General features: G+C 41.7%; 1 protein-coding gene across 1 annotated transcript in view; it reads right to left on the bottom strand.

Moving 5' to 3' along the window:
- ABTB2 (ankyrin repeat and BTB domain containing 2) overlaps positions 1-19566 on the bottom strand; it is a 115434-nt gene extending 95868 nt beyond the window's left edge. Inside the window, exon 1 of the mRNA XM_008922682.3 lies at positions 18705-19566. Coding sequence (XP_008920930.1) covers positions 18705-19566 — 862 coding nt within the window. The remainder of the gene's footprint in view (positions 1-18704) is intronic.
- Positions 19567-25153: the final 5587 nt, after the last annotated feature.

Below are 25153 nucleotides of genomic sequence, written 5' to 3'. Positions count from 1 at the left end.
ACTCAGTTCTGCAATGAGAAAGGTTTAATTAATAGGTGTCAGCATAATGCAAAGGTGGTTTCTCCATAATCCCTTTTGCTAAAGGCTGGGAACGGGAAAGACTGGGAAAAGTTCACTCCTTATGTCTGGCTTTACAAGCAGAGTACCTGTGCAAACCAGCAGCTCCCAGCACAAATATCCCATCAGTAAATCCCAGGACACAGCTGACTGGGAGCTTGCATGGGGTTGTATTGCTTTATAAAAGGCTTTTACTAGCACACGTTTCAGATGACTTGAAAACTCAGTAGTGGCTTCCTGAATAATGTGCCTGGCTCAAACTCACACCAATAAAACTTTTATACTGGCCCAAACTGCCACCTAGTATTTTAACATCACACATTATGCAGGGAAGCTGTTTTAGAGAGCTTTAAATGCTGTATATTTGCTCCACTTCCTCACATCTCCAGTGATGCTGTAACTGCCAGGAGCAAATGGTACCCAGCTGTACAGTTGGAGACACAAACACAACATTTCCCAGGTCACTTTTAGGGAGGTAGTTATTAAACATAAAGATGAGAAGCACCGATGTGCTCTGTCTAGTCAGAAAAAAAGGCCATTTCTCGACCTGTGATGCACACAGGGCTTATCCGCGGCAAGTGAAGCCGATTTCAGGGATGTGCTTCTAAATCAGCAGAGCTGGATCCAGCGGCACATCGGATCCCCGGCAAAGCTGGCGCTCAGCCACCTTCAGCTTCTGAATCCTTGTGTGCAAGGAATGAAAGAGCCGGTCACATCCGCCGAGTGGAATGAATTAGTTACTGACAAAAGATAACATTTTCTGCTCCCTGAATAAGAAAGCACTGAAAACGGCTGCGTTTCTGTAACGTGAGTGCGTGTTTAAGAGTCCCCTCTGGATAATCTGCATGTAAATGAGGCAACATTAGTTGCGAGTATCTCTGGAAACTTAAACTGGCTACACATTCTGAAAGTTAAGTAAAAACAGAGCCATGGGAGAGAACCCCTAATTACCACATAGCGAGGGGACTGATTAAAACCATCGGGGCAGGGATCCTGTGTTTCATTAAATAAATACACCAAGTCGAGCTTTATTATTATTTTAGCTGATGAAGGAAAAATAAAGTCTACCTCCAAATGCATGAAATTGCCTAAATTCAAAGTCTCACTAGTAACAGACTTCGAGCAGGGCAGGATTTTCTTTCCCCCTAATGTTTGTATTTAAGTAGCTCACTATGGCTACTTGGATTAATATGAAATACTGAAGGCACAATTAACCTCTGGCATTTCAGCATTCTACATAGAGCCGTTCCTTTGGATTTCACATGGCAGGGTGTAACTAATAAATTCAACATCAGAATACTATTTTAACCATTTTTTTAAGCTAAAAGCTGAGAAGAATTACAGAGCTTTTTGGTATAATAGACACCACCACCACCTCGTTTATTGTCCAGCTTATAGAGCCTTTTTCTGCTTTCTCAGTGTTGCATTAAGTATTCAAAACTGATTGCCAAGAGCTTGAGCAAACAGCCTCAGTGAGGTCATTTCTGGGTAGCAATTTCACAGGGGGTTTACTTCAATTAAAGAAAGACAGACATGAATTTGTATGTACGGGGCAAGTTTCCTCTTGCTACCATCGAACTCAATTTAGTTACAACGCTCCAGGCAGGAGAACATCCTTCTCTGGGCTATATTTGCAGCCTATACCTTGTTAGTCAGCATTATCTCTGCTGATGTTTCCAGAGGTTTTAAGTTAAAAAGAAGCCTCTACTCCTTTTCCATTAGTACTGACAGCCTCAAAGGAATTCCACATCCAGAACTGGTACTGCTGGTTAATGGGATCTAGCCCCTTTGAGGAAAGCTTCAGCATAATCCCAACATTTTCACAGGAGAGAAAGTTACAAATCTTATCAGTTGTTTTTACTAATCACTTGAAAAGCTCGAGTTTTGTTAAACGCTTTGTTCAAGGGCTGAACAACTTAATACAGAGTAACTTTCAGTGTCATGCTCTCCATCCCACTCTCTCTTTTCAAGTTTATAGCCTCCGAGCAAAATAAAGGAAAGATGGAAGAAAAGCTGAAACTTGCACAGTCACCAGCATTGCTATTTTAATTGGCATAAAATTCTTTTCAACTGCTTACTTACGTATTATTAGTCTTAATTTTTATAGGTGACGTTCTGTTTTTTAAGGGTTACGTAAGACTAAGGCATAATCCTGTACCTGTTTTCCTGGGCAGCCAGCGTTTAAAGTCACATATTTACAAAGAAATACTGAATGAGTTTTTGGTTTGTGAAAGCTCCACAATGCAGTAGGTAGAGAAATTAAAATATTCTCGGTTCTCCACTTGCAGAGTGACTCAATTCTCCAAGTACCTTTAGGCACCATTCATGTAAGTGGCTGTTATCACTGGATGCCCTTTTTAAGGTTACAAAGGACAACAAAACTGGGTCTCCTATAACCAACAGATCCTACTTGGCCATTTTCTAAGCTTAAAAATGATCAGGCAGGTTATGCCTTTAACTCTGGGAAGGGGGACAGGAAAGAAAAGAAGAAAGAAAACAACCACTAAAACATGAGACCAGATCTCAGGCAGAGGCAAACCTCACAGCCAGACTTCAAACCCTTGATTTTGATAGTCTGGATAGTGAAAATACTGATATTGTCACACACTGACATACATCATGGTTCTAACTCAGTGGAGAGAGTCTGCAAGAAGTGTGTAGTAATATTTGACTGCCACAAGGAAGACTTCAGGGATTTTTCTTGGGTTTTGGGGGAGTTTTTTGGTGGTTTTGCAGTGGGGTGTTTTTTTCCCCTTTCTGTTTCGTTTCATTATTTTTAAACATCAGAAATAGTTTTGACTGTACCAACGGCTACAAGGCAACTCAAGAATCCTCGTTTGTGGTAGCAAGTAGCTCAGTCCCTAGGGATGAAGTAATTTCTCTCTGGAGACTCCCTAGAGCAAAGGGATGTCTCTGTTTCACGCTCTGGCAGAATTAAAATTCTGCCTTTGAAACCTCTATTTTCCCATAGTTTTTTCACTGCACACAAAGCCACAACTTTGCTCACTGCAGACTGTCGAGTGCAGGACTTTGCTGGAAAGGAACATGTCTTGGTATTGCCAGAGTCCATCAGTGGTCAGGCTGGACCCAGTTGGTCTGGGCTCATCCCTGCCTTTGCCACAGGGTTCTCATACAAATGTGGGATCACAGGTGATGTAACACTTGTTTGTGAAGTTCTTTCCTTCCCTGAACTTTAGAGACTCTACGAAATGTTAAAGGAAGCTACTGACACCTTTAAAATGTAAATTAAAAACAGAGACACAGAGAGGGAGAAAAATCACATGGCCCAGAAGTTATCCAGCAGCTCAGAACCACAGGAGTCAGAAGATGTGGGACTGCCAAACGCTTTGGAGAGGGCCTCTGGATTGCTGCCTCCTCCTCTCTGGAACTCGGCCACTGCTTCCCTGCAGCCACCTGGGCAGAATTCAACAGTTTCCACAACCAGAAAGGCCTTTCTGCACTCAAGGTGAGGCCAAGATCACAGTGCACCACATAATATGCGGGACTGTGTTGTGTGCACATTAATTGGGCAGAATGATAATGATCAGAGAAGGCAGCAGCTGATCCTGGGGTCCATATCGCTTAATAAAGCCCTAAACAGCCTCAGCAGGTTTGTGGGTAACACTGTTTTAGGCTGCTCAGTTCAAGAGGGGTGTGTGTAAGCTGCAGAGAGAGCAGCAGATGGTCTCTGCCCAAAAATGGTCAGAGACCTGCAGATCAGGGCCTTCAAGGTGAGGGTGGGGGAGCTGGGCTTGTCGTGTCTGGCTTCGAGGACATTGAAGGCCAATTTAAGAGAAAACTACAACTATTTGAAGGATAGCTACAAAAATTATGGAGTCAAATTCTTCTCAGGAGCAGCACACAATGCACCACAAACTCTGGTTTAGGAGTCTCAGGCTGGATATTAGGAGAAACTTCTTCACTAAAAAGCAAGCAGGTTGCTCAGAGGGGCTTGTGGGATCTACCACATGAATGTTTCCCAGATTTAGAGATGCAAAGCCACCTCTTACCTGATCTAGTTCTGGCAGGAGCCCACATAGAGGTGGGAGATTGGACTAGGCAACCTCCAGGAGCTCATCCCAACCAGCATTTCAGCGATTCTAAGGTGACCAAGCAGCTATGCAATACAGCCAAGAGTTCCAGCTCCCAAAGTGTTCATTTATATTCCTCCTCCTACCCTTTCTTGTGTCTAATTCATAAGCTCACAGAGCTTTCACAATGAATGAATCAAAAATACCTAAAAATACCCAATAAACCCCAAAACTATCAAGCCCATGCAACTTCCCTGATGTCAGGGGGATGTTCAATATAACAGAGCATGTATCTAAAAACACCCTACAAGATAATCTACATAAAACACTCCATTCCTTTTTAAAGTGCTGCTTTTGTCTTAGTTTGTCATAAGCTGAGGAAAAGAGAGGGGCAAAGGCAGGGAAGAAGCACATAATTCCCCTCCCACAAAAATAAACCAAATATTCATTAAAGGCCTGAATATTTTCAGCAGACCCAAATACTCAAGCAATTCTTAATGCCTTCAACACCCCTGCCTGAATGTTGTTACTGATTACTTGCATTAGGAAGTTGAGGCCAAAGAATAATCTGTCCCAAAGCAGCCAATTGGGAAAGAAAATAATAATCAGTGAACAGCTGTGTGATTGCTGCACAACAGTTGTGGGAAAGGCAGTGCACCGAGGGCAGATCCGGACCCATTACATCAGTGCGGCTCAAGACAGAAGGAAAGCGTTAGAGATGTGAAGTAAGCTCAGAGTGCAGTCCACAATGTGCAGGACAGGCAGCAGAATGCAGCTCATTAGCATAGCTCCATGAATGCCATTATTCAACCAAAATTAAGACTACATTGCTCTCAGCTCCTCAGTGTGCCAAGCCAGGAGTGTTTTAAGAGGAGGCACAACTTGGAGCCCAAGAGATCTCATTCTGGTTCACCTCATGCTTCTACTCACCCTTCTAGCCAATTAAGGCTGCCAGTTTTATGAACTACTATATATTAACGACCACACAAAGCTGACTGTACCCTCCCAATAAAGTGAAAAATGCTGGTTGAGAACACTCCTTAAAAGCTGAATGAACCCTTGGTCCTGTGGTTATGATTCCATTTTGCTCTGCAGGAACAGAAAATTGTGTTATTAAATAATTACAGAGCAGGTTTCTCACCAGATCATTCAATCTTTTTGAGAAGTTATCTACTGATCCTTTCCTCCATCTCAAAACTAATCTAGGTTTTAATGGTTGATCCATTTGCTCACAGTACTCAGAAAATCTCTGCAACAAGTAGATGTGACTATAATGTAGTAAGTTCTCAAACCACTACGGCTACACAGAGGATATATAAGAAAGACATTGCCAAGGAACTCAGGAGTTTAAACACAGAATAAATTCTCTTGTAAAATAAGCACTGGGATTTGAGGGGAGAAAAGAAGGAGAAGCTGGTTTATGTACCTTACCCCCTCAAAAAGACTTTTAGGAAAGTGAGAACTTCTGTGTCGGCGAGATTGAACAAAGTGAAGAAGCCACTAGTCCAGGACAAAAATTTATACATGGCAACTGTGGAACACAATAAGAGTTCAGTTTTCCTTGTGCAGGTATTTATATACAGCCTCCTTCTACTCCTAAAAATGAATAAATAGAGCCAATACTTCAACAGGGATCCATTTTGCTTTACTCCTTATAACAACTTATTTTGATGCTCTTAACCTGTAGATCTGAATACATAACATACATCTCAGGATTCCTGGCCTTCTGAAATGCACAATAGATGCAGTAAGTTTTTTAAAATAATAACTGAAGGTCAAGCTCAGTGATTAATGGGTTCTTTAATGTGTTATGCTGATTTTGTTCCAAAATAAGCAGCTGCTTTATATGACCTGCTTAATTTCAACAGCAAAATCACAAAAAGTAGAAGAAATCACTCCCACATGAGTCTCCTAAAGCTCGTGCTGTTCATCACAGAACAAGCAGAGAATAACCTGCTGTCCCTGAACAACAGAAAAGTGTCCTCAGATGAACCAGTCCTATAAAATACTATATATTTTTACAGATATTCCCATAGCAAGCTCCTCAGTAGCAGCTGAGCAAGAAGCAAGGCTAGGAGAGCAGATGATTATTAATGCAGATCCATATTCAGATCCAAAAGTCAAACTAGAATGTGTCCATCAATCCCTAATTAAGATAAATCACATAAAACTCCTGTTGTCTTCTAGAAATCACTGTGGGTGACATTCAGCTGCAGCCAACCCATGCAAGCTCCATGAATATTTTAAAGAAATATTGTGTCTCTCCCTCCATAACTGGCTCAAGGGAGCTGACAACAAAAGATCTTGTACCTCCAAGCAAAATACAGATTGAAAATATAAGTGACAGTAGCTTCCCACCATTGTGGAATATCAGAAAGAGCTGTAAACCACCCCAGATTGTTCCAATCAGCCTTACTCAATCACTCGAGCACTTCTTTGTTATGCACTCTCATCAGAGAAATACTTGGCAGTGTTCACATGGAAATCATCAGCAGCTTTTGGATCACTTCTTTTACTGGAGAATCAGCCCAAACTTTTCAGAATGAGGATGTTTCACTAGAATGCTCTTTCAGAAATACAATGCTCTGCTGAGGATTCGGGCAGGTGGCTTGGCTGAGACAGTTTACCATTTGACAATTGTCTCCAATCAGATTGAAAGAAAATAAAAAATAAAAAAGCATCAAGTCTTTTTGAGATATTACACAGGGAAAAGCAGCAGTTACTAGAAGGTATGGGGTCATGGAATAGACTCCTCACTCACTGATCCCAGACCCAGGGTTAAATGCTACCCAAGTTATTTGATTTCTAAATGGGATTAATTGGTATCTCTAGTCTCCTTCTTGACAGACATCACCACTGCATCCAGCAATATTTGGCACTGTAGCCTTCACCTTCCTCCTGTTCACAGTTCCATTCTTTCAAGCAGCTGAAAAGGGACTACATAGCCAAAAAACAGCTATGGTTGGAAAATACCTGGAGAACAAACAACCCTCTTGTATGGTCCCCTTCAATCAGAATTAAAAACCACAGATGGGCCTGGGAGAAAAAGTTTTAAATCAGCTTTTTTTGCCACAAGAGGTTTGCTGAGCTCCTATTCTGTCCATCCTGAATATGTCCTCGGTATTGTTTTGTTATTATTTTTTAGTAAAGGAGCATCTTCTCTACAAAAATGAAATTGGAAACTGATGGAGAAATTCTCCAGTCCCCCTATATGTCAAGGGAGCATAAGCTGCCCAGTCAGACACTGCTCTTCAGACACACTGAGAGCTTTGCAAACTGTGCAGTTCATTACACACAGATTATTGTGCTTATCTCTCATAGACAGATAAGAAAACTGTTTGCTCTCCAAAGCAAATCACTCCAGTATCCCCTGTTTCAACCTAAGAAAATACATGGATAAGTGACCCTATGATCTAACCAGAGCTAAAAACTGAGCCAGCTCCACAAGCCAAACAGCTTCTGCATCCCTGTCACTTGGTGGATCATACACATACACTCTGAGCTCTAGATGTTTAACTAACACACAGAATCTGTGAAAATCCTCCCTGAAAATAAAACCAAACTCCCAAAATGAGCCCAGGGAAGCAGAGGCAGGAGGTGTTCTTTTGTCTGACATGCCCAAAGCTCTCTATGGTTCCTCCACATGTGCCAGGGACCCAGTTCTCTGCTGCTTTACTCTCCTTTTAGCCCAGCACAACCAATTAAGTGAGGGTTGAATCAGGCCCCTGGTATATAAATGGACCATTTGAAGTTACACACGTTACTTTACATGGAAAAAATTCCAGCTTTTAAAAAATGAGCATATAAAATATAAAAAGACATTGAAGGCACACACAAGGCAGCTTTGCTTTGCCCTGCCTGTTCAGGAGAACAGATAGCCTGTTCTCTGGCTCTCTTTTAACTGCAAACCTTATACTAGCTGTGTATATTTTGGACCCTTTCCCATCCTACCATGATTTCCTGTCTGAGTCTGCAGCCCATGGCAACAGCAGAAAATTGGAGTGTGGGCTCTGCAGACAGTGGAAGGCCAAATGCCCTGTGCCAGCTTAGTATCTTCTGCCATAACTTCTGCATTATCTAAGGCTTGGTTGTGTGGCAAGAATTACCTTCATGCTAATAAATTATATTCATTGGAATTTGTAAGTTGTGCTCGCCTTAGGGGAGCTCTGGCCTTCTGCAGTGAACGTGAAAAACCACAATCACACAGCCTTACACATACTATAAAAGGAAAATGATCCTCTGAACTGCTGTGGAGGTAGAGAAAATTCACACAGTTTTATCACACAATTCCAGCAGGTCACTGAGACTGTTTAAAAACAACAGAACACAGTCCCCTCCCCAAATTTAGGGATGTGCAGCATATACAACGTGGCACAAAACAACCTACAATGAAAGCTGCATTTCCACGTGTCTGCAAAAAAACATGAGACCCAAGAATACACACACAGGGAAAAGGTGCCAGAAACAATTCCAGGGTTGTTTTCCATTGACAAACGTAGTGTTAAGCATGAATCTTCCTCGAGTGGCTTTAATAAGAGACTTTGCACCTGGCACTGCCCTGTGAGAACAGAGCTGGAGGGAGTGGCAGGAGGAAGGCCACACTTTTTCAAAGGAATAATATTAATAAAAGCACACCAGTCACCCTCCTCACACTCACCAGCACAGCTACAAAACTACCTCAGTGCACAGATGCTTTAAATCCCCCCTGCTCCCTCCCATATATGAGGACATTCAGGCTTTCCATGGAATGAAGGGTCACCATCAAAGCTTCTCCCACCTCAAGGTGTAAAGCTCCTAAATTTATTGCAAAGTACTAAAACAAAACTACCTCAGACAAACATGTGGCCTCAACCCAAGTGCTTTCAGACCAGGCAACTGCTTCAGAAAGAATCCGTGTTTTTTCTGATAAGCAATAACTGATCAGTCCCCTATTAAATCTAAGGGAAATTATTCCTTTGGCTCCAGCAAGGTTAAAACTTGAAGGTAAGAAGCACTTCCCATGTGGATTCTGAGCTTCTTTCAGTAACAGCATTGACAACAATTCCAACAAATTTTCTACTTGATGATCTTACTGTCATCACCCCCAAACATCTTTTCAGTTCAAACAAAACTGATACTCACTGAAGCCAAAATTTCCACATATACTGACAAAACAGAGAAATTTTCATAACACTTCCTGGAAAGAAACACTTTAAAAGTCATTATATATTGACAATAGAATTAAATGGTTATTAAAACCAACAATAAAGATAATAATGTGTCTTGGTTGCTATTGTAGTTTCTGATCTTCTTCCCTCCCCTCTAAGTTAAAGTATCCCTTGAGTGAAAATATCCGAAGGCACCTTATAAATTTAATATAACAACTTAAAAGCACCAGAAACCATGCTAAGAACATAATAAAGCTGTATCAATTCAACTCTGGAGCGATTTTTATGATCTCTAGACTAAACAAAGCTGCCAGTGCAAGCTGAGCATTAAACAGGGTGGGGGGTGGAGGGAAGATAACATATATAATGAAATGTATTTCCTCTGTGGGGGTGGATATATATATATATTTCTGCTCTTTGGTTGAATGTTATCTCTTATACTATTATAACAAGCATCCATCCTTAAGTGTTTTGGTTAGACCTGTGGTGTTATCTCAGGAAATTGCACAAAAATTGGGAAAGAAATAAAAAGGAACCTCACAACCTTTTAAGGACAAGTTTAGGGCATTCACCAGTCCATTAATCATGGAGTCATTGGATCATTTAGGTTGGAAAAGTCCTCCAAGATCAGAGTCCAACACTGCCAAGTGCACCATTTCTCATCACTCCTGTCACCGATTCTTCCCAAACTCAGCCCACAATAAAAAACACTCCAAAAAGACACCTCTGACATCAACACTCTGGCTGATGGTACACAGAGGGTGCTCTCTACCTGCTACAAAACCACCACACCTGCTCCCATCCCTGCTCCTCCAGCCCCAGCAGCATCCCAGTACCATTTCCTCATCCATCAGGAAAGGCCAAAACCCTATTTCAGATTAAAAATCCAAGAGGAATCAAAGATGAGTTGACTGTCTAAAAGCAACTCAAAAATCAAGTTTGTGTTTTCGTCTACTAGTTTTGCCACACATGGAACACTGAGTAGCTATTTAAACAAAACATGCAAACAAGAAACTGCTACTAAATTCTATTAAAACATCAAAAATACAACCAGTTTGAAGAAAATATGAGGCAAAACTGGCCTGATTCCCTGCTTTAGCTGTTTGCCAACACTCAACTCTTGCCCTTCAGCTGAAACAGTCGTGTGCTTTATTCACAAACAATAAAATGTAAATATTAGAAGAAACTCTATTCACTGTCAACTTGGAACTAATCAAGAGAAAAACCAGAGCTATACAGGATCAAGAAAATAATAGATAATTATGCCTCTACATGTTTATTTTTTTAATGTATAAATCCCAGTGTAAACACACAGTCATATTCCCTTCTTTATTCTCCAGGACTCAGGCAACAGGCTGCAAATTGGGACAGAAATTCAAGGAACAGAATTACCCAACATGGACTGTAATGTTATAAACACTAAAGACTGGGACAAGCAGATTATGTCTTCTGTAGTGTTCCTTTCCTCTCATCCCTGAAAAATCATAAACAACATTTACTTTGATCTTTTACAGCCCCACAGAAAATTTATCAGTTGTTATAAATTTACATCCACGAACTGAAAAGCTGGTCTGAAATGTTTATTTGGCTTCAGTTCTTTGTCTCTATCCCATGATTATACCACAAACACTCCTAATCATCTCAAGCATTTTAGTGTCACTACACAAAACCTACAGAAATTGCTTAAGCACATTTTCCGCTGTTTTCCTCTTTTTTGCTTCTTCATTTTTGGACAGGGAGAGCAAAATGCAGCCCTGACAGGCCTCTCTGGCACTGCAGGAGCTGGTAGTTTGCTCAGTTCGGATGAGAAGCAAGTTAAGTAGCCCTGTGAACATCACACAGGTTTTAAGAAAGAAATGGTCCACGTGTAGTAACTAAACAACCAGAACAAGATGGACAAGTGCTCGGTGCACAACTGACCTATGAGTGTCTGGGTCAAACCCACACAAAGAACACCAAACACTTTTTGCTTGGTCCACAGGAAGGAGGGAAGTGCATTGACAGCAATCCCTGTGACCTGATTTAAAGATGCTCCCAAGGTTATGGTCCAAAGTCTCAGCTCTGCTGAACACCCTTTTCAAGGAAATGTTTCATGTTAAGGTCACAGCAAAGACCAATCCCAACAACTCCTCCACAAACAGCATCAGTTGGACTAGAGTTAATAAAATCACATCATTAAGTAACAGGTCTGGAGCAAATGAGGAGAAGTTTACAATTCTGAGGCTCTTTCATCTGCAAGTAACACATAACAAGGAGGTTTTAACAGACAAGGATTTTACAGCTCAGAATTCCATTTAACTCAAATTAAAACAACTGATCCCCTGTGTCCACTCCTGAAGACAGTACAGTCACAGCATTCCTTCTCCTCAGAAGTTACTTCCACACTATTAATTCCACCCCACATATCCCAGGCTCACAAAAGTGCAGCCACCACCCTTGCAGGGTACAGGCAGACACTTTAATTACAGGTTGACAAACCACCTCAGTTGTGCCCTGCCCATCACTGGTCTCTCCTTGCTCCCCTTGCCAAGCTCTCCAAGTCACCCTCTGCTCCCAAACATTTCCTGAGGACCAGGATGAGCTCCCAGATCCAGCCCAGCCTGTGAGCAGAGTCAGAAGGCAAGTCTGGATGTGTTGGGGTCAAAGGACCAAACCTTTCAGCATTTGGTGCATCTTCTTTCTATTATTGCTTTCTTGGCACAAGTCCTGCAACTCCACTTAAAAGGTTCTCTTCACTCAAATGCTTGAAAGGTTGGACCAGATGAACCTTCCAACCTGGTATTCTGTGATAAATTCACAACCTGGAATCCTTAAATAGACTTAGATGCTCTCAAAGTCCACCACATATTAAATCTATCTCCTCTTCTGGAAGGAAAAGAATCAAGAGTTCTGTTGAAGTACTTTGGCCCCAATTTGTAAATTAAGAAAGCATGAATCCATCATTGTGCTGGATTTACTGTTGCCTCAGGCTTGCCTGGATTTAACCAAATGTCATGTTGGGCACTTAGGTTCAAAATAGCATGTAAATTAATCCCATTAAAACAAGAAAATCATCAGAAATGATTGTGTTCATTCTTTTGTTCGTCAGCCTAAATTCTCACTGCTCAACAAGAGCAAATGGACATTTTCTCCTGCTCTGGTGGAGCAGAACTTAGTCAGGGAGAGAGGTTTTCCTTAATGTCCAGTGTATAAAACTGCAAAGTCCTGCACCATAAACAATGGAAAAATGTTTATAAATATATACATTTTACATATATATTGACTTGAAAAGCTTAGCACTGACCAAATGCAAAACAAGAACTAAAATGTAAACAGATAATTATTCCTCTCTTGTTTCCAACCATTCAGAAGATAAAGACAGTGAGGGATTTGCTGGGCATTGTTGGGTATCCAGTGGGTTTATTGTGCTTAGAAGCCTCTGTTTCTCCTCATTTGAATTCCACTGGCACAATGGGCAAATTGCTCAAGAAAAAGTAAAATGTATTGGTCTTTAAAAAAATACAACTTCGTGAAGATTACAAGATTAATGTTATCTTTGGATTTATTTTTCCATTTTCTTGCATTGTTGCAAAATGATTTCTTTTTAAAAACCTACTTCTAGTTCAACACTAAGATTTTTGGTATAAGCTCCCAAGTGCACTTTGGAGCTTCAGTTCTTTCTGAAGTTAATTAAGTGTTGAGTCCTAAGCCCAACTCTGCAACTTGGTAATTGTGTATTAAGTGAATTTTATAGTCCATTGTAAAGAAGTATTTCCAGGACTTTACTTATGTTTCCTGCAGAGGATTTTATAAACTTCAGTGTTTCCTCTGAGTTGTTGCAAACCATTACAACACCAAGCATGGGAGAGGGATAGAAAAAATCCAACAGATTAAAAAAAAGCTTTAAGTGGACCCCTAACTGGAGGAATTGAATCATACCAGGTACATCAGCAGAAACAAGTATTACAACATGAAAACATTAATACCCAAACAAGATTTTTCAGAGTAAAAAGATCATCATTTCACCCCACTATCAAAACACAATTTATTCAAAATTTACCACTACCCTGTGTTACTGGTGCACTGAATTTTGGAATAGCCCCAAATTAGGTAGGATTAAGATGTCAAAACAGTCAAAATATATATGATATCCATGCTCTGGGTGAGTGCTGATCTCAAGGAAGAGGAGGCAGTGTGGAAAGCTAGAGATCCGTTAGGGAAGTTCATTGACAACCATCAACTCTCCCCAGATGAGTTTAGATTTCAAAAAATATTTTATTATTAAGAATATGAACACCCAGAGCTCATTCCTCATTTTCTGCTGACAGACACACACTAAACAACACGCAAGAGTACCCCAAATATCCAATCACTGCCAAAGTTTGAGCTAAAGTAGCATCATTTTTCATCTGAAAAATAAATAAACCAATGAGCCAAACACCAAAACTGTTATAACTTAGGGGTTTACACACCAAGGATAAAATCCTGTGCTGGTCCCAAAAGAATTCACTCAGTTCAAACCCTTGGCTTCGGCAGTAACAAGACACTTCAGTCTGGACACAACAGGTCACAGAGTTTTCTCTCCAAAAGATCCCTCACTCACAGGCCCAGCTCCTCAGTTTCACAGGGTTAAGCTGCCACCAACCCCAATTCCCCTAAAAATCCAAATATAATCAGCATTTGGTAATTATACACCAAGGGAGTTTCAGCTGTTTAGCCAACTGAATTGAAAGGACACAAATTTTATTGCCATGGAGTAATATCAGCAATATGAAGGATAAATTTATGACAGCACCATTACTTCATTAATGAAGTTTTCCTTTACTATCACTAAAAAAAAAAAATATAGACACAGAAAACTGATTATAAGGGGGGAAAAAAAATAGACATTTTAGCCTTACTTGAGCTATACCTTAACATAAAATGTACAACTAAAATACAGACAACTGCAGAGAAGCAACTGGTGGTTTGTGTCTGTAGGAGAGGTGAGCATTAATACTTAATCCCTGGGGGTTTGTGGATATAAATCCAAGCTCTTGACTGTGGAGGAGTGGAAGCACACAAGGTATTTGGGGGTCCACAGGTGGATGAAGCCATAATTTGAGTAGGATCATAGCTACAACCAGCTCATCCAACATGGAAATGTGGACAGAAGTCTATTACATTTCTGCCCAGGAATCCCAAAACTGCTTTAAGCTCCTGCTTCAGACACAGTAACAGAATGCAGAGTTATTTATTTTTTTCTTAAATAACTGGCAAGCCACCTGCAGTATCATTGTCCTAGCCCTCTATTTGTCCTCAGCTTGGTTTATTTTTTGCATTTACAGCTCTCTTCCCAAAAGTCCACCCATTCTACCATGTACTGCTTTCCTCAATAGTTGTGGAGCTGATAGCTTATTAAAATTGATGAGGCTCTTGATGAGCACACCAGTTTGTTCAGCTCCGATAACAAAAGGACATTCTACTTCTTGAAGTGTCATTATTTTTGCTCATGCTGGATTTCAGTACAATACCACAACTACGCTGAAATAACTTTATTTCAGACCATTTTGACAACTACAAAAAGGAATTTTTAGATTGGCACAGCTTTAAAAATCCTTAATTATTTATTTTTACTAATTACCCTCAATTTTAAAACTGGCTATAATTTTTAACCTGTATTAGTGCAATGAGAAATATAAAAGAAAGTGTGCTTAGTGACACTAAATCTCAAGTCCATGTTTGATGTGTGGCAACGTTTAGAGAAGAAAATTTAATTTTATTGAGTCCAACCCATTCCCTCTCACTCCAAGGAAATGTTACACGTTTCTCCCCTCAACCCCTTGCTAAGAAAAATGCCTTAAGACATAAATAGAGCTTATTTCAGGCTCATGTTTCTGCTCCTCGTCAGCTGAGCAGGCTTGTTTCTGGATTAGTTCATCCAGGGAGAACTTCAAGTGTTTAGGTTGAGAGGTACATGGACAAACAGTGTTATCAAATTAAATTCCAACCCCACCTTATTTTTTTTTTAGCAAAAACATCTGTCAACACTTGTATCTGCAGAGCACCAGGATGTGCTGATGCATTAAACAGCACAGCAGGTGTACTGGCAGTCACAGGGGTGTTTGGCCACAGCCAGATAGTTAAATACAATCTAAGTGCTCTAGTTAATAGGGCAATAATAGCAAAACGTATTTGCAGTGCTGATAGTTCAAATTCTAAAGAAACAAGCACCAAACATAAGCAGGGCAAGGAAAAAAATCGTGATTCCAAGGTAAGTTCATATTTCAACTCATCTCTCAACAAACATTTTAAATTAACAGACTAATATTCCAAACTAGCATGACTTAAAATCCCTGTGAAACTACTGGGTGCATTCTCTACTTGAGCTGCATATTACACATCTCTATGTAATTAAAAATAGAAAATAAAATGTGTTTCAGTTTACACAAGTTTGGGGTTTTTTTACCTTCCAGTAGCCACATTCTTCAGTAGCTGCTTATAATTTCTGCTGCTTTTCTTTCATTTTCTTTCCAGCTTGCACTGCATTATTTTTGCATCAGCCCACCTAGACTCTGCCTAAAAAGACTTAGTCCTTGGAGACATCAACACACCCAGAGGCTTGGCAGAACTCCTTAAGGCCACAAGCTCAGAGAACATTCCTCGTTCCACAGAACTCACACTGACAGCACAAAACATCTCATAGAGGCAGCAGAAATTAAAGAACAGCTTCACAGAAAGGGCAAATAAATAAGCGAGCCACAGATTATTATTTATTAAAAAAAAATATTAAAATTCCCCCTTAAGCACCTAGAGTTTTAAACTTTACCCTTCACACACCAGGTGTTGATTAAAACACATTTGTTATAACACATAATATTACTCCAAAGCCTCGAGACCAGTGAGTGGACTGTGGTCTTTGATGGGAGATTAGTCACTGAAGAAACACAGGGCTAAAGCTCAGTCTCTTGAGAATTTAGGAAGATTTATGTATTTACTTACTATTTCTTTGACTCCAAAGCAGCAGGCTATCCTGATCTAATAATGAAAATGGTATTCCATAGATCATAATGCCAGAAATGTCCATTATGATAATCTCCTGCATAGGACACCGCCATGGATTTCATCCCAAGATTGCAATGCTTGACTGGAGTTAGACCTGAACCTCTTAAGTGCTCTTTATCTCTGACATCGAACTCAGGGCTATAAACAAAAACCCCAACACACACATGCCAAACGTGCAATTTATGAGTCCTCCACTAAAATGCTCTTACTAGAAAAGAAGCAAAAGTGACAGCAAAGCAAGTTTTCCTGTTCCTTAAACAGGAATAAATCCAGCTATTTCACCACCAGATCTACTTCAGATTCAAATTAATGTAAAAAGCAAGATCACTTGAAAGCACTGCAGAGAATGATGTGAATGCTACTCATTTACAATTCCTACAGGGAGAAGAAGAAAGAAGTTATTTCAAGCTTTTTTGCATCCATATAAAACCATTTGTGGCCTTACAACTGCAAGAAAAGCCATTTAGAAGATTCACTGACTTGTGTCAGGTAAAATACTAGTGACAGACTGTCACAGAAAATCACAGGATGCCTTCATGTGCGGTTTTATTCAATTTCCAGACTTAAAAAATGCATCCAATTATTGACAGAATTGATCTGAAAGGCAGGAACAACAAAAGAGGCAACAGAAGCCAATCCTTCTGTGGCCACTGCCTGCCTGGCTTTGCACTGGAGGAGCGTTATCAGAACTGACCATTTGGTGCTTTGAATATTTATAAGCGTTTCCCTGCACAGTCACCCTTCTTTCCATTGAACACCAGCATCCATTCACTCCCTGCACTTTTTCCAAGGAGATTTCTCTTAAGAAATAAAAAAAAAAGGGACTGACTTTTCCTCTCCATTTTACACACAGAACTTGCGTGGCAAAAGCACTGAGCAGAGAACACCAAAAAAATGTATATTTTAGTTCACAGAAGCACAATATTTCACTCCAGCTTCCCTAAATAAGGGGAAACAAGTCCTCTTTTTGGACAGGTGACACACACTCCCAGGATAAACAAAGAATTACAAGTGTTTTGGCAGACAGGACATCCTCATACCTCTCTAGTCATCCCTGAGCTCGGAGTTAAAAATGTAGAGTCTCTGTTTGACTTTGAAAGTTACAGCTCTACCCTGAAACGGTGCCAAGAGAACATCCCAAAGGGCTCTTCACATTTATTTCACAAACATTTAGTGACACTGTCAGCGGAGGGAGGGCAGATAAAGTGCACAGGAGGGGTTTTGTGAGCACCCCTAACGGCAGGAGGTCTCTTACCTTGGAATTTGAGCCAGGGGACACTCACTGCACTTATCTACCCGTGATCTGAATCGCGACATTATTGCTTGGGTACGGGATAACCTCGGGAAATCAATGCACCCAGGGAGGAGAAGGTGAGTCAGCCCTGTTTCGACACTGTTTCCTTGCTAACACTCACCTAGGGGGTGTTGTCTCTCCTTCATTTGTCTCTCGCTATGAGATTATCTTCTGAAAAGACCAAGCCGCTTGGTTTTAGAGTTAAACCATTAAGGTGTTAAGCATGGAATAATCGACCATAAGGATGTGGCCAGAGAAAGTCCTGAAGCTGTGGGTGGTACACTAAATAGTTTCCTAAAGTCCAAGTTTCCCTGAATTTTCCACAGAAAAACGTGGCATTCCTCAGTGTGACAGTGCAAAATAAACAGAACTGTCACAGTTAAGCCTTCCAAACTGCTCCTCGGTCTTGTAGGAAGATGCCAACATTCCTCTATCTGCTTATTTGCTTAAGTGCTCAAAACCTTTGCTTTCCAAAGAAATTACAGGGGTAAGTACCTTAACATCGTGTTATTCTCATTACTGAGGCACCGTCCTACATACTCACTTTGGCAAGCCAAGCACAAGCTCATGTTTACTGCACAAGACAACACAGCTCTGCTGAACTAGAAGGAAGCCCAAGTAACACGTAGTTACGAGTTTGAGCTCAGAAACTGAATTTTACTACTCCAAAGAAAAAAGATTGAATGTTGTTTTCCCTCTCCAGGCTGTATGTGGGAACGGCATCTTTAAGATGAAGCTGCAAGACACTCACTATAATAGAAATTTTATCTAAAAGCGACAGTGGTATTTTCTGAAGAGCAGCTTCTAGAGCACATTTCATCTTACGGTTACAGAGAAAGAGGTTTACACGCCAGTTAAGAGTAAAAAATGCTCAAAACAGCAGCTGGTAGAAAGTCAGATGTTTGTTAGGACAACAGGGCTTGGTTTCCCACAGCTTCTTGCCTTTTATAAGCTGGGACATCTTAAGAATAGAGCAGGATCATTCTTGCCTGGTAAAGCCGCCGTGCCCGCTTTGCGCACACACAAACCACGACCAAGATGCAATCCAGATGGCAAGAAAAGCCAAGGAAACCACTGAGTCCATAGAGATCAAGGATTTTACTGTAAAGCTCGCTGGTATGAAGACAACAAATCGTAAAAGCTGGGTCTTACCATTCGCGTTTTTCCCACAGATGAGATGCTCGTAAGGTTGCAACACTCCCCAAAGTTCCGCGTCGTTGTTGATAACCATCTCCAGGACTTCGGCCGAGATCTCCCCTCCACCATCCGGGCTCTGACTTGCCAAAACCCTACCCTTAATCTCTTCCACGAGGTTCTCCATGCAAGCCGTCAGGGAGATGGCCGCGTACTCGTGGATCCTCACCGAGATCCTCGTGTCCACCATCCACCTGAAAAACCTCCCCACCGAGAAGGTGAGGCCACACCTGGCGGACTTCCCTTTCCTCAGCCCGTCTCCTGCGCTCATGCTGTACAGGGACAGCGCCTTGACGGTGGCCAAGACGCAGCTTTCCGACAGGGACCAGCTCTGGATGAGCTTGATGGCGCTTTGCACCTCGAACCTGGTGCATTTGGAGTGCATCACGCTGAGCCGCTGAGCCTCCCTGGAGATCCTGATCAGGGCGCGCCGGAGCAGCTGCGAGAGCCTCCTGACAGCTTCCTGGGAAAAGGTCCTGCCGTGGCCATCTCCCTTCCCTTTGCGAAGGATCCTGCCGATGTCTTCATCAGTCCACGGGTATTCCTCTAGATCCGGCAACTTAGGGCACTTGGAGAAGATATCTGCGACCTCGGGGTCCTCCGGCAGAACGGTGTTCACAGTATCCCAGCTGTTATTCCTACTGTTCATGGAGCCCGAGTAGTACCACCAGTTGCCTCTGTGCTGAGAAGAGGTGAAGGCTTGGGAGTTGGACTTGGAAGAGGAGAGACTAAGGGACCTGCAGGAATCCCCTGCCCCATAACCAGAGTCCAAAGTCAAATCCTCCAGGGTCTTCAGAGTAGAGCTGTATATCCCAGCCATAGGAAAAGACGGGTTAAAGCCAACCGGCAGCGCAGCGCGAAAGGTGAGGATGGGCAGAGCCTATCGAGCCACCAGCGGCGCGGGAGGAGGTCGCAGAGCGGGAAGGAAGCGCTCCTCGAGGGTCCGCTCTACCATCCGGCGGGAGGCTGCGGCTGGCGGCATCTCAGCCCGGGAAGGGCTGCGGAGGGCCGGCGGGGCGGGACGGAGCGCGCCCGCGGCTCCGGCGGCAACTCCCCGCGCGCTGCACCGCCCGCCATTGCAAATGAGGTCGAGCGGAACCGCCAATCAGCGCGCGCGGCGGAGCCGGCCGGCCAATGAGGTGATAGGTGGGCGGGCGGAGGGAGGCCGGGAACCGGGATCGGGACGGGATCGGACCCCCGTCCCGGCCCTCGGGCTCGGAGCCTGTTCGGTTCCCGGGGCGGGGGGCACCGCTCGAACCGGGGATTATACGGGGCGGCCGCGGAGCTCCCGAATTCCTCAAAGGAGCCTTTGTGTCCCATCGCGGAGCCCGGCACCAAGCCCAGGACCCCGGCTCGTCCCTGCGCGGTGCGAGGGCGCTCCCGCTCGGCCGCACCGGGGAGCGGCAGCGCAGGACGCGGGGTCTGCCCGGGTCTCTGTCTCAAGTCCTTTCAGACTACAGTGATTTAACTTTAAAATGAAACATAAATAATTACTAAATTAATTTAACTTTGAAATGCACTTTTCACAGCTTCCCACAAGGCGGGGCCCTCCCCCCCAAAGATCCTGCCATCTACAGCCAGCCGAGCCAGGCACGCAAAGTAAAGCAGGAGAGAATGCACGTCCTTGAAAATGTGCATCCTTGATAATGTCGCAACTATGCCAAAATGTATAAAACTCAGAGGATTGGATTTTTATCTGTTGGTTCAAAAGGATTCCGAATTTTTCTTTCTATTCTTGCCATATGCTCACTCTTTGTAGGATGTAAGTGAAAAGATATTTGTTGAAGCCAAAAGAGTCAATTCAAGATTTCTCACAAATTATATCCCCCCCCCCCCAAACTATAGAGTGCATCTGTAGAACTTCACACGAAAATCTACAGATCTACATAGTCCTGTAACAAAATACATAGATCCTACACAGTCCTGTAACTTACCTACAGGTTTTAAAAAAAACATTGTATATCTTTTCCATAGTAATGTCCCTTACAAGACACAGCTTCCAAGTATTATCAGCTTCAATACTTGGAGAATACCTTCCAAAACTTCCTTTTGTGTTTTTGTACTGCTCTATGTACATCACTTAGTGCCAGTAAGAAGTCCAACTGTAATTCATCTCTCTGCTTTTTCACAGCTTCTCCCCATGAAAGCATGAACATGAAGTAAAAGTTGTCTGATAAAACCAGACCTAATTCTCTCAAAGTCATTCAAATTTATTTGGAAATCTTAACACCTCAGCACCTCATTTTGTGCTCCACAATCAGCTCAGAAATAGATATTTTTACTACACAACTAATACCTCATTCAGGTGTTATTTTACAGATCAAAGCTAACTCTGCTATTTTGTCATATTTTTCAGGTTTGAGTTCTACTTTTAAGAGTTTCAAACCCAGTAAAGACACCAGAGCTGACAGTGCACATGGTAAATAAGTGTGACAAGGCATAATGGATTCAAACCACAGCTTTAAGTCTAATGCATTCAGTTAATACACTGATTTTTAAAAATAATATTTCCTCTCTTACATCTGCATTTAATCCTATATATTAGGTGCCATGGGCCACTGCAGGGCTCTTAAGTGTGACTTTTGTGGGGTGCCCATCTTTCTGTCCCCACATCTCTCCATTACATCCTCAAAATAAGGGGTTTTTTGGGTCTTGTTTTACAAAACTACCTGTTAATTCTTTAAAGATCATACACAGAAAACTCTTTGTTTTGTGTTGCCTCTTTGCAAATGCCTTCCCTAAAACTCATCCTGTTCCATCTACCCCTTGGGATTCATATCAATCTTAAAAAAACAAGGAATAATTGCCATTGAGAATCACTACTCAGTTAGCAACTGACATTATTTGGGAAAAATGCAGCTGTGAAATTACTTAGAACTTCCACAAATCATTTTTGTTCCTTCCCTTTATCACACTTCTTTCATGCTCCCACACAGTTTGTTATTCCTTCCATTCTGTGCAATATAACAGCACAAAAATCATCTGGCTTAACAAACAGTGCTTTCCCACTTCCCTCAGACAGCATTTTCTCATTGTGGGGAGTCACAATTTCACTTGTATTTCCTTATACAAAACCACTTTGTTGATAAATCCTTCTCTCTCTGTACTGCAAAAGTATGACCAGAGTTTTCCTCAGGCAAACAAACCTTGGAACAGAAGCCCCCAAGCACAGAAAGGATTTTCCTTACTGAAGATTTAAACCTCAAGCTCCAAGATATTGAACATAGCAAAGAATCCAAGTCATGCATCTAAACACCAATAAAAACAACTTACATTTCAGAATGTGTTAATTGGTAATTCAGATAAATTTGCTTGATAGCACCAATTAAAATTGAAAAAAAAACCATAGAATGTCATGAACGTAGAATTTTAGGTATAATACTACCCCTTGTGTAAACTTTTCAAGTAGGTAGAACTCACTGAAATCTTGTGCAGAGAGTACACTGAAGAAATCTTCAGGATTATTAGTAGTAAGTGGCTATTCTACCTTCTCCCTGCCTTGGTTTTATCTGTGTGATTTAGCACAAACTAAATCTACATTTTGCTGTTAACAATTCCACAGAAACACTCCTGCCTAACAAATCCTGCCTCATTTTTTTTCTACTCAAGTGATTAGTCTAATAAAAGACATTACTTGTCCTTACATAACTTGCCTCGCTGATATCCTTAGGCTGTCAATTAAAACACAATTTCTATTTAAAAAAGATCAGCCAGGTAAATTTGCTTAGCATAGGAAATCAGCCCAGATTAGCTCTACTGTTATTTGTGATGTGACAGATAAGGCAGAACTTCTCAAAATTAATACTGTCAGGAAATGAGGGGTCATGTCTATCATGACTAATAGTGACTGTTAAGCAAAGACCTTTTAAAAAACATTAATTGCTGAAGATTTTATATAACAACCTGCTTCTGACACACATTTTCATGTATGGAAAGTATAAGAGCCACTGAGAATCTACGAAAATGATCCTTTCTACTTTCAAAAGCTGCCTTTTGTAGTAGACATAATTAAAGAGATAAGTAAGGTGGAGTGAATTCTCCTCTAGGGAGGAATAACCACCTGCATCACTATATGCTGGGGGCTCACCAGCTGGAAAACAACTTTGGATAACAATATGTGGTGGTCCTGTTGGAAAACAAGTCGGACATGAGCTGGCAGTACATCCTTGTGGCAAAAAAAAGCCAGCGGTATCCTGAACTGCACCAGGAAAAGCACTGCCAGCAGGTGGAGAAGGCGAACCTTCCCTCTGCTCAGCTCCGAGGAGACTCAGATGGAGTGTGGAGTCCAGCTCTGGGTGTTCCAGTACCAGACACGGGCAGACCGAGTTAGTCCATCAAAGGGACACAAAGATGGTTAAGGAAGTGGAGTTTCTGTCATTTATGAGAGGCTGAGATGCCTGGGGCTGTTCAGCCTGGACATCGTGACACAGTACTTTAGTATATAAATACGTGACAGGGGCAGAGTAAAAAAGAAAAAAGATTAATACAGAATACTCCATTTAAACATTAAAAATCCTCACTGGAACAGGTTTCCCAGGGAGGTTATGGAGTCTCCATCCTCAGGGATATTCAAAACTCAGCTAGAAACAATTCTGGACAAGCTGCTTTAGCTGATTGTGCTTTAGGGATTGGACTAAAAGATCTCCAGAGGTGCCTTCCAACCTCAATAAGAATTCTATGAATTTTGCTCTTTCCACTGTGAAGGACAGAGAGATGAACCATTTCCAGTACAACTTTCCCTTCCCAAAGTCAGGTTCTCTGCCTACATTTGGAAGCCTTCTCCTCACTGGCATTTCTAACACTGCTGCTGAATCCTCTGATCTTTAAACATTTCTGGTTAATTTAGTTTTTGATATCTCTTAATTCAGCACACATTTTATAGGTGAAACATCTTTAAATCAAACACTAAGATTGAAAGTAGTATTGAAGATGCTTCCTACACTTGTTAGATGCAGGAAATAGCCTCCTTCCTCAGCCACTGTTCCACTTGTAATGTATTTATTCTGTTTGTTTTGAAAACATTTTGAAGTAGAAAAAGCAAACTCATCTTGGAAATAACCAGTGACATTTTACCTAACTTAAAATGCAATCCTCAACAAACACTGGACATTTCTGTCCAGAAATTTGGATCGTATGAAGACAAGAGGTGACAACTTTACTGAGGCCTCTTCTCATTTCAGCGCTGACTATTAATTACAATTTTACAGTGCCTGCATTTTCTTTCTCATGCAGGGATGGAACAACTAGAACATTCTGAGATCCATTAGGCATTACCAAATAGCTACAAATAATGATGTTGTTCTTCAGCATTTAACAGCTACTAATTCATAACATGCAGCTATAAGGTTACAACAGGATAAACTTCCCCACTCTCCAAGATACTTAACCCTAATATAACACCAGGTCTGCCAAGTCTGTATGATTACCTACCAGTGTCAAATAACTCTTGGGAGGCACTTAAAATAATCTCAGTTATCATGGGGTCATACATCATGTTTCCACTACTATATCACAAACCTGCTGCAGCTCTGGGTGCCAAAATACTCACGTATTTGGAAGAACTTCATCTCAAAATTGCACTTATTACCATGGCTGTAATATTAACTTGTCTCATGAGGCACTTGATAGAGCAAATTAAATGTATTGATGGCATAGGATGTGTGTCATGTTTCCTGGGACGCGTGCACTGAAATAATGTTCATGTCCTCAACTCTCTCTTATTAGCCAGGGATACAGTCCTGACAATAACATTATCAAGAGTCAGTCACTGTGATCACAGAGTCAATGGAAAGAATAGCCATAGTTAAATATTGTATTTTTCATAACCCTGAGCAGTCAGGAAATTGCCAGGAAGCCAAATAGAGTATTATCCTCTAATATATAAAGTGGATGATCCAAAAATTATGGGTCCATGCTGAGATTAGTGTTTATATACAATGACAAACAGTGCTGAAAAGAATTGAAGACAAATTATTAGGGGACATTCAAGGGCAAACCCCAAATCCTAATGTGTTCTGCCTTGCCTGGGATCATTCAGAGCTGCAGTGTTTACTGTGGTACTGACATGCAGGATCTCATTCCACGAGGTTCTTACCGGCTCTCACAAGAGCTACTACTCCATCATAGTCTACACTGGCCGTGTGCATAAATTCAGCTTCCCCCGGTTGTGCTTAGACCTTTGTTTTCCCAAGGAATAGGAAACTTTGCAGGATTAGGAGCTGTGCTTTACCGCAGTGACCCACTGTCTCCATCCTGTGGCCGGTCCTAGGTAATAGTGTAACAGCACCGAACGTAAACTGCTCCAGGTTACCTAAAAAACGTGAAGTAACTCAATTCCCGAAGAACGCTGAGGGGAAGGATGCAGAGCAGCTTTCCCGGCGCCGTGTGACCGGTGGCTGTGTGGCACT

This window comes from Manacus vitellinus, unplaced genomic scaffold, assembly GCF_001715985.3.
Source record: "Manacus vitellinus isolate BGI_N305 unplaced genomic scaffold, ASM171598v3 scaffold_57_pilon, whole genome shotgun sequence".
Lineage (NCBI taxonomy): Eukaryota > Metazoa > Chordata > Aves > Passeriformes > Pipridae > Manacus > Manacus vitellinus.
This window is presented reverse-complemented; position numbering and strand designations above follow the sequence as displayed.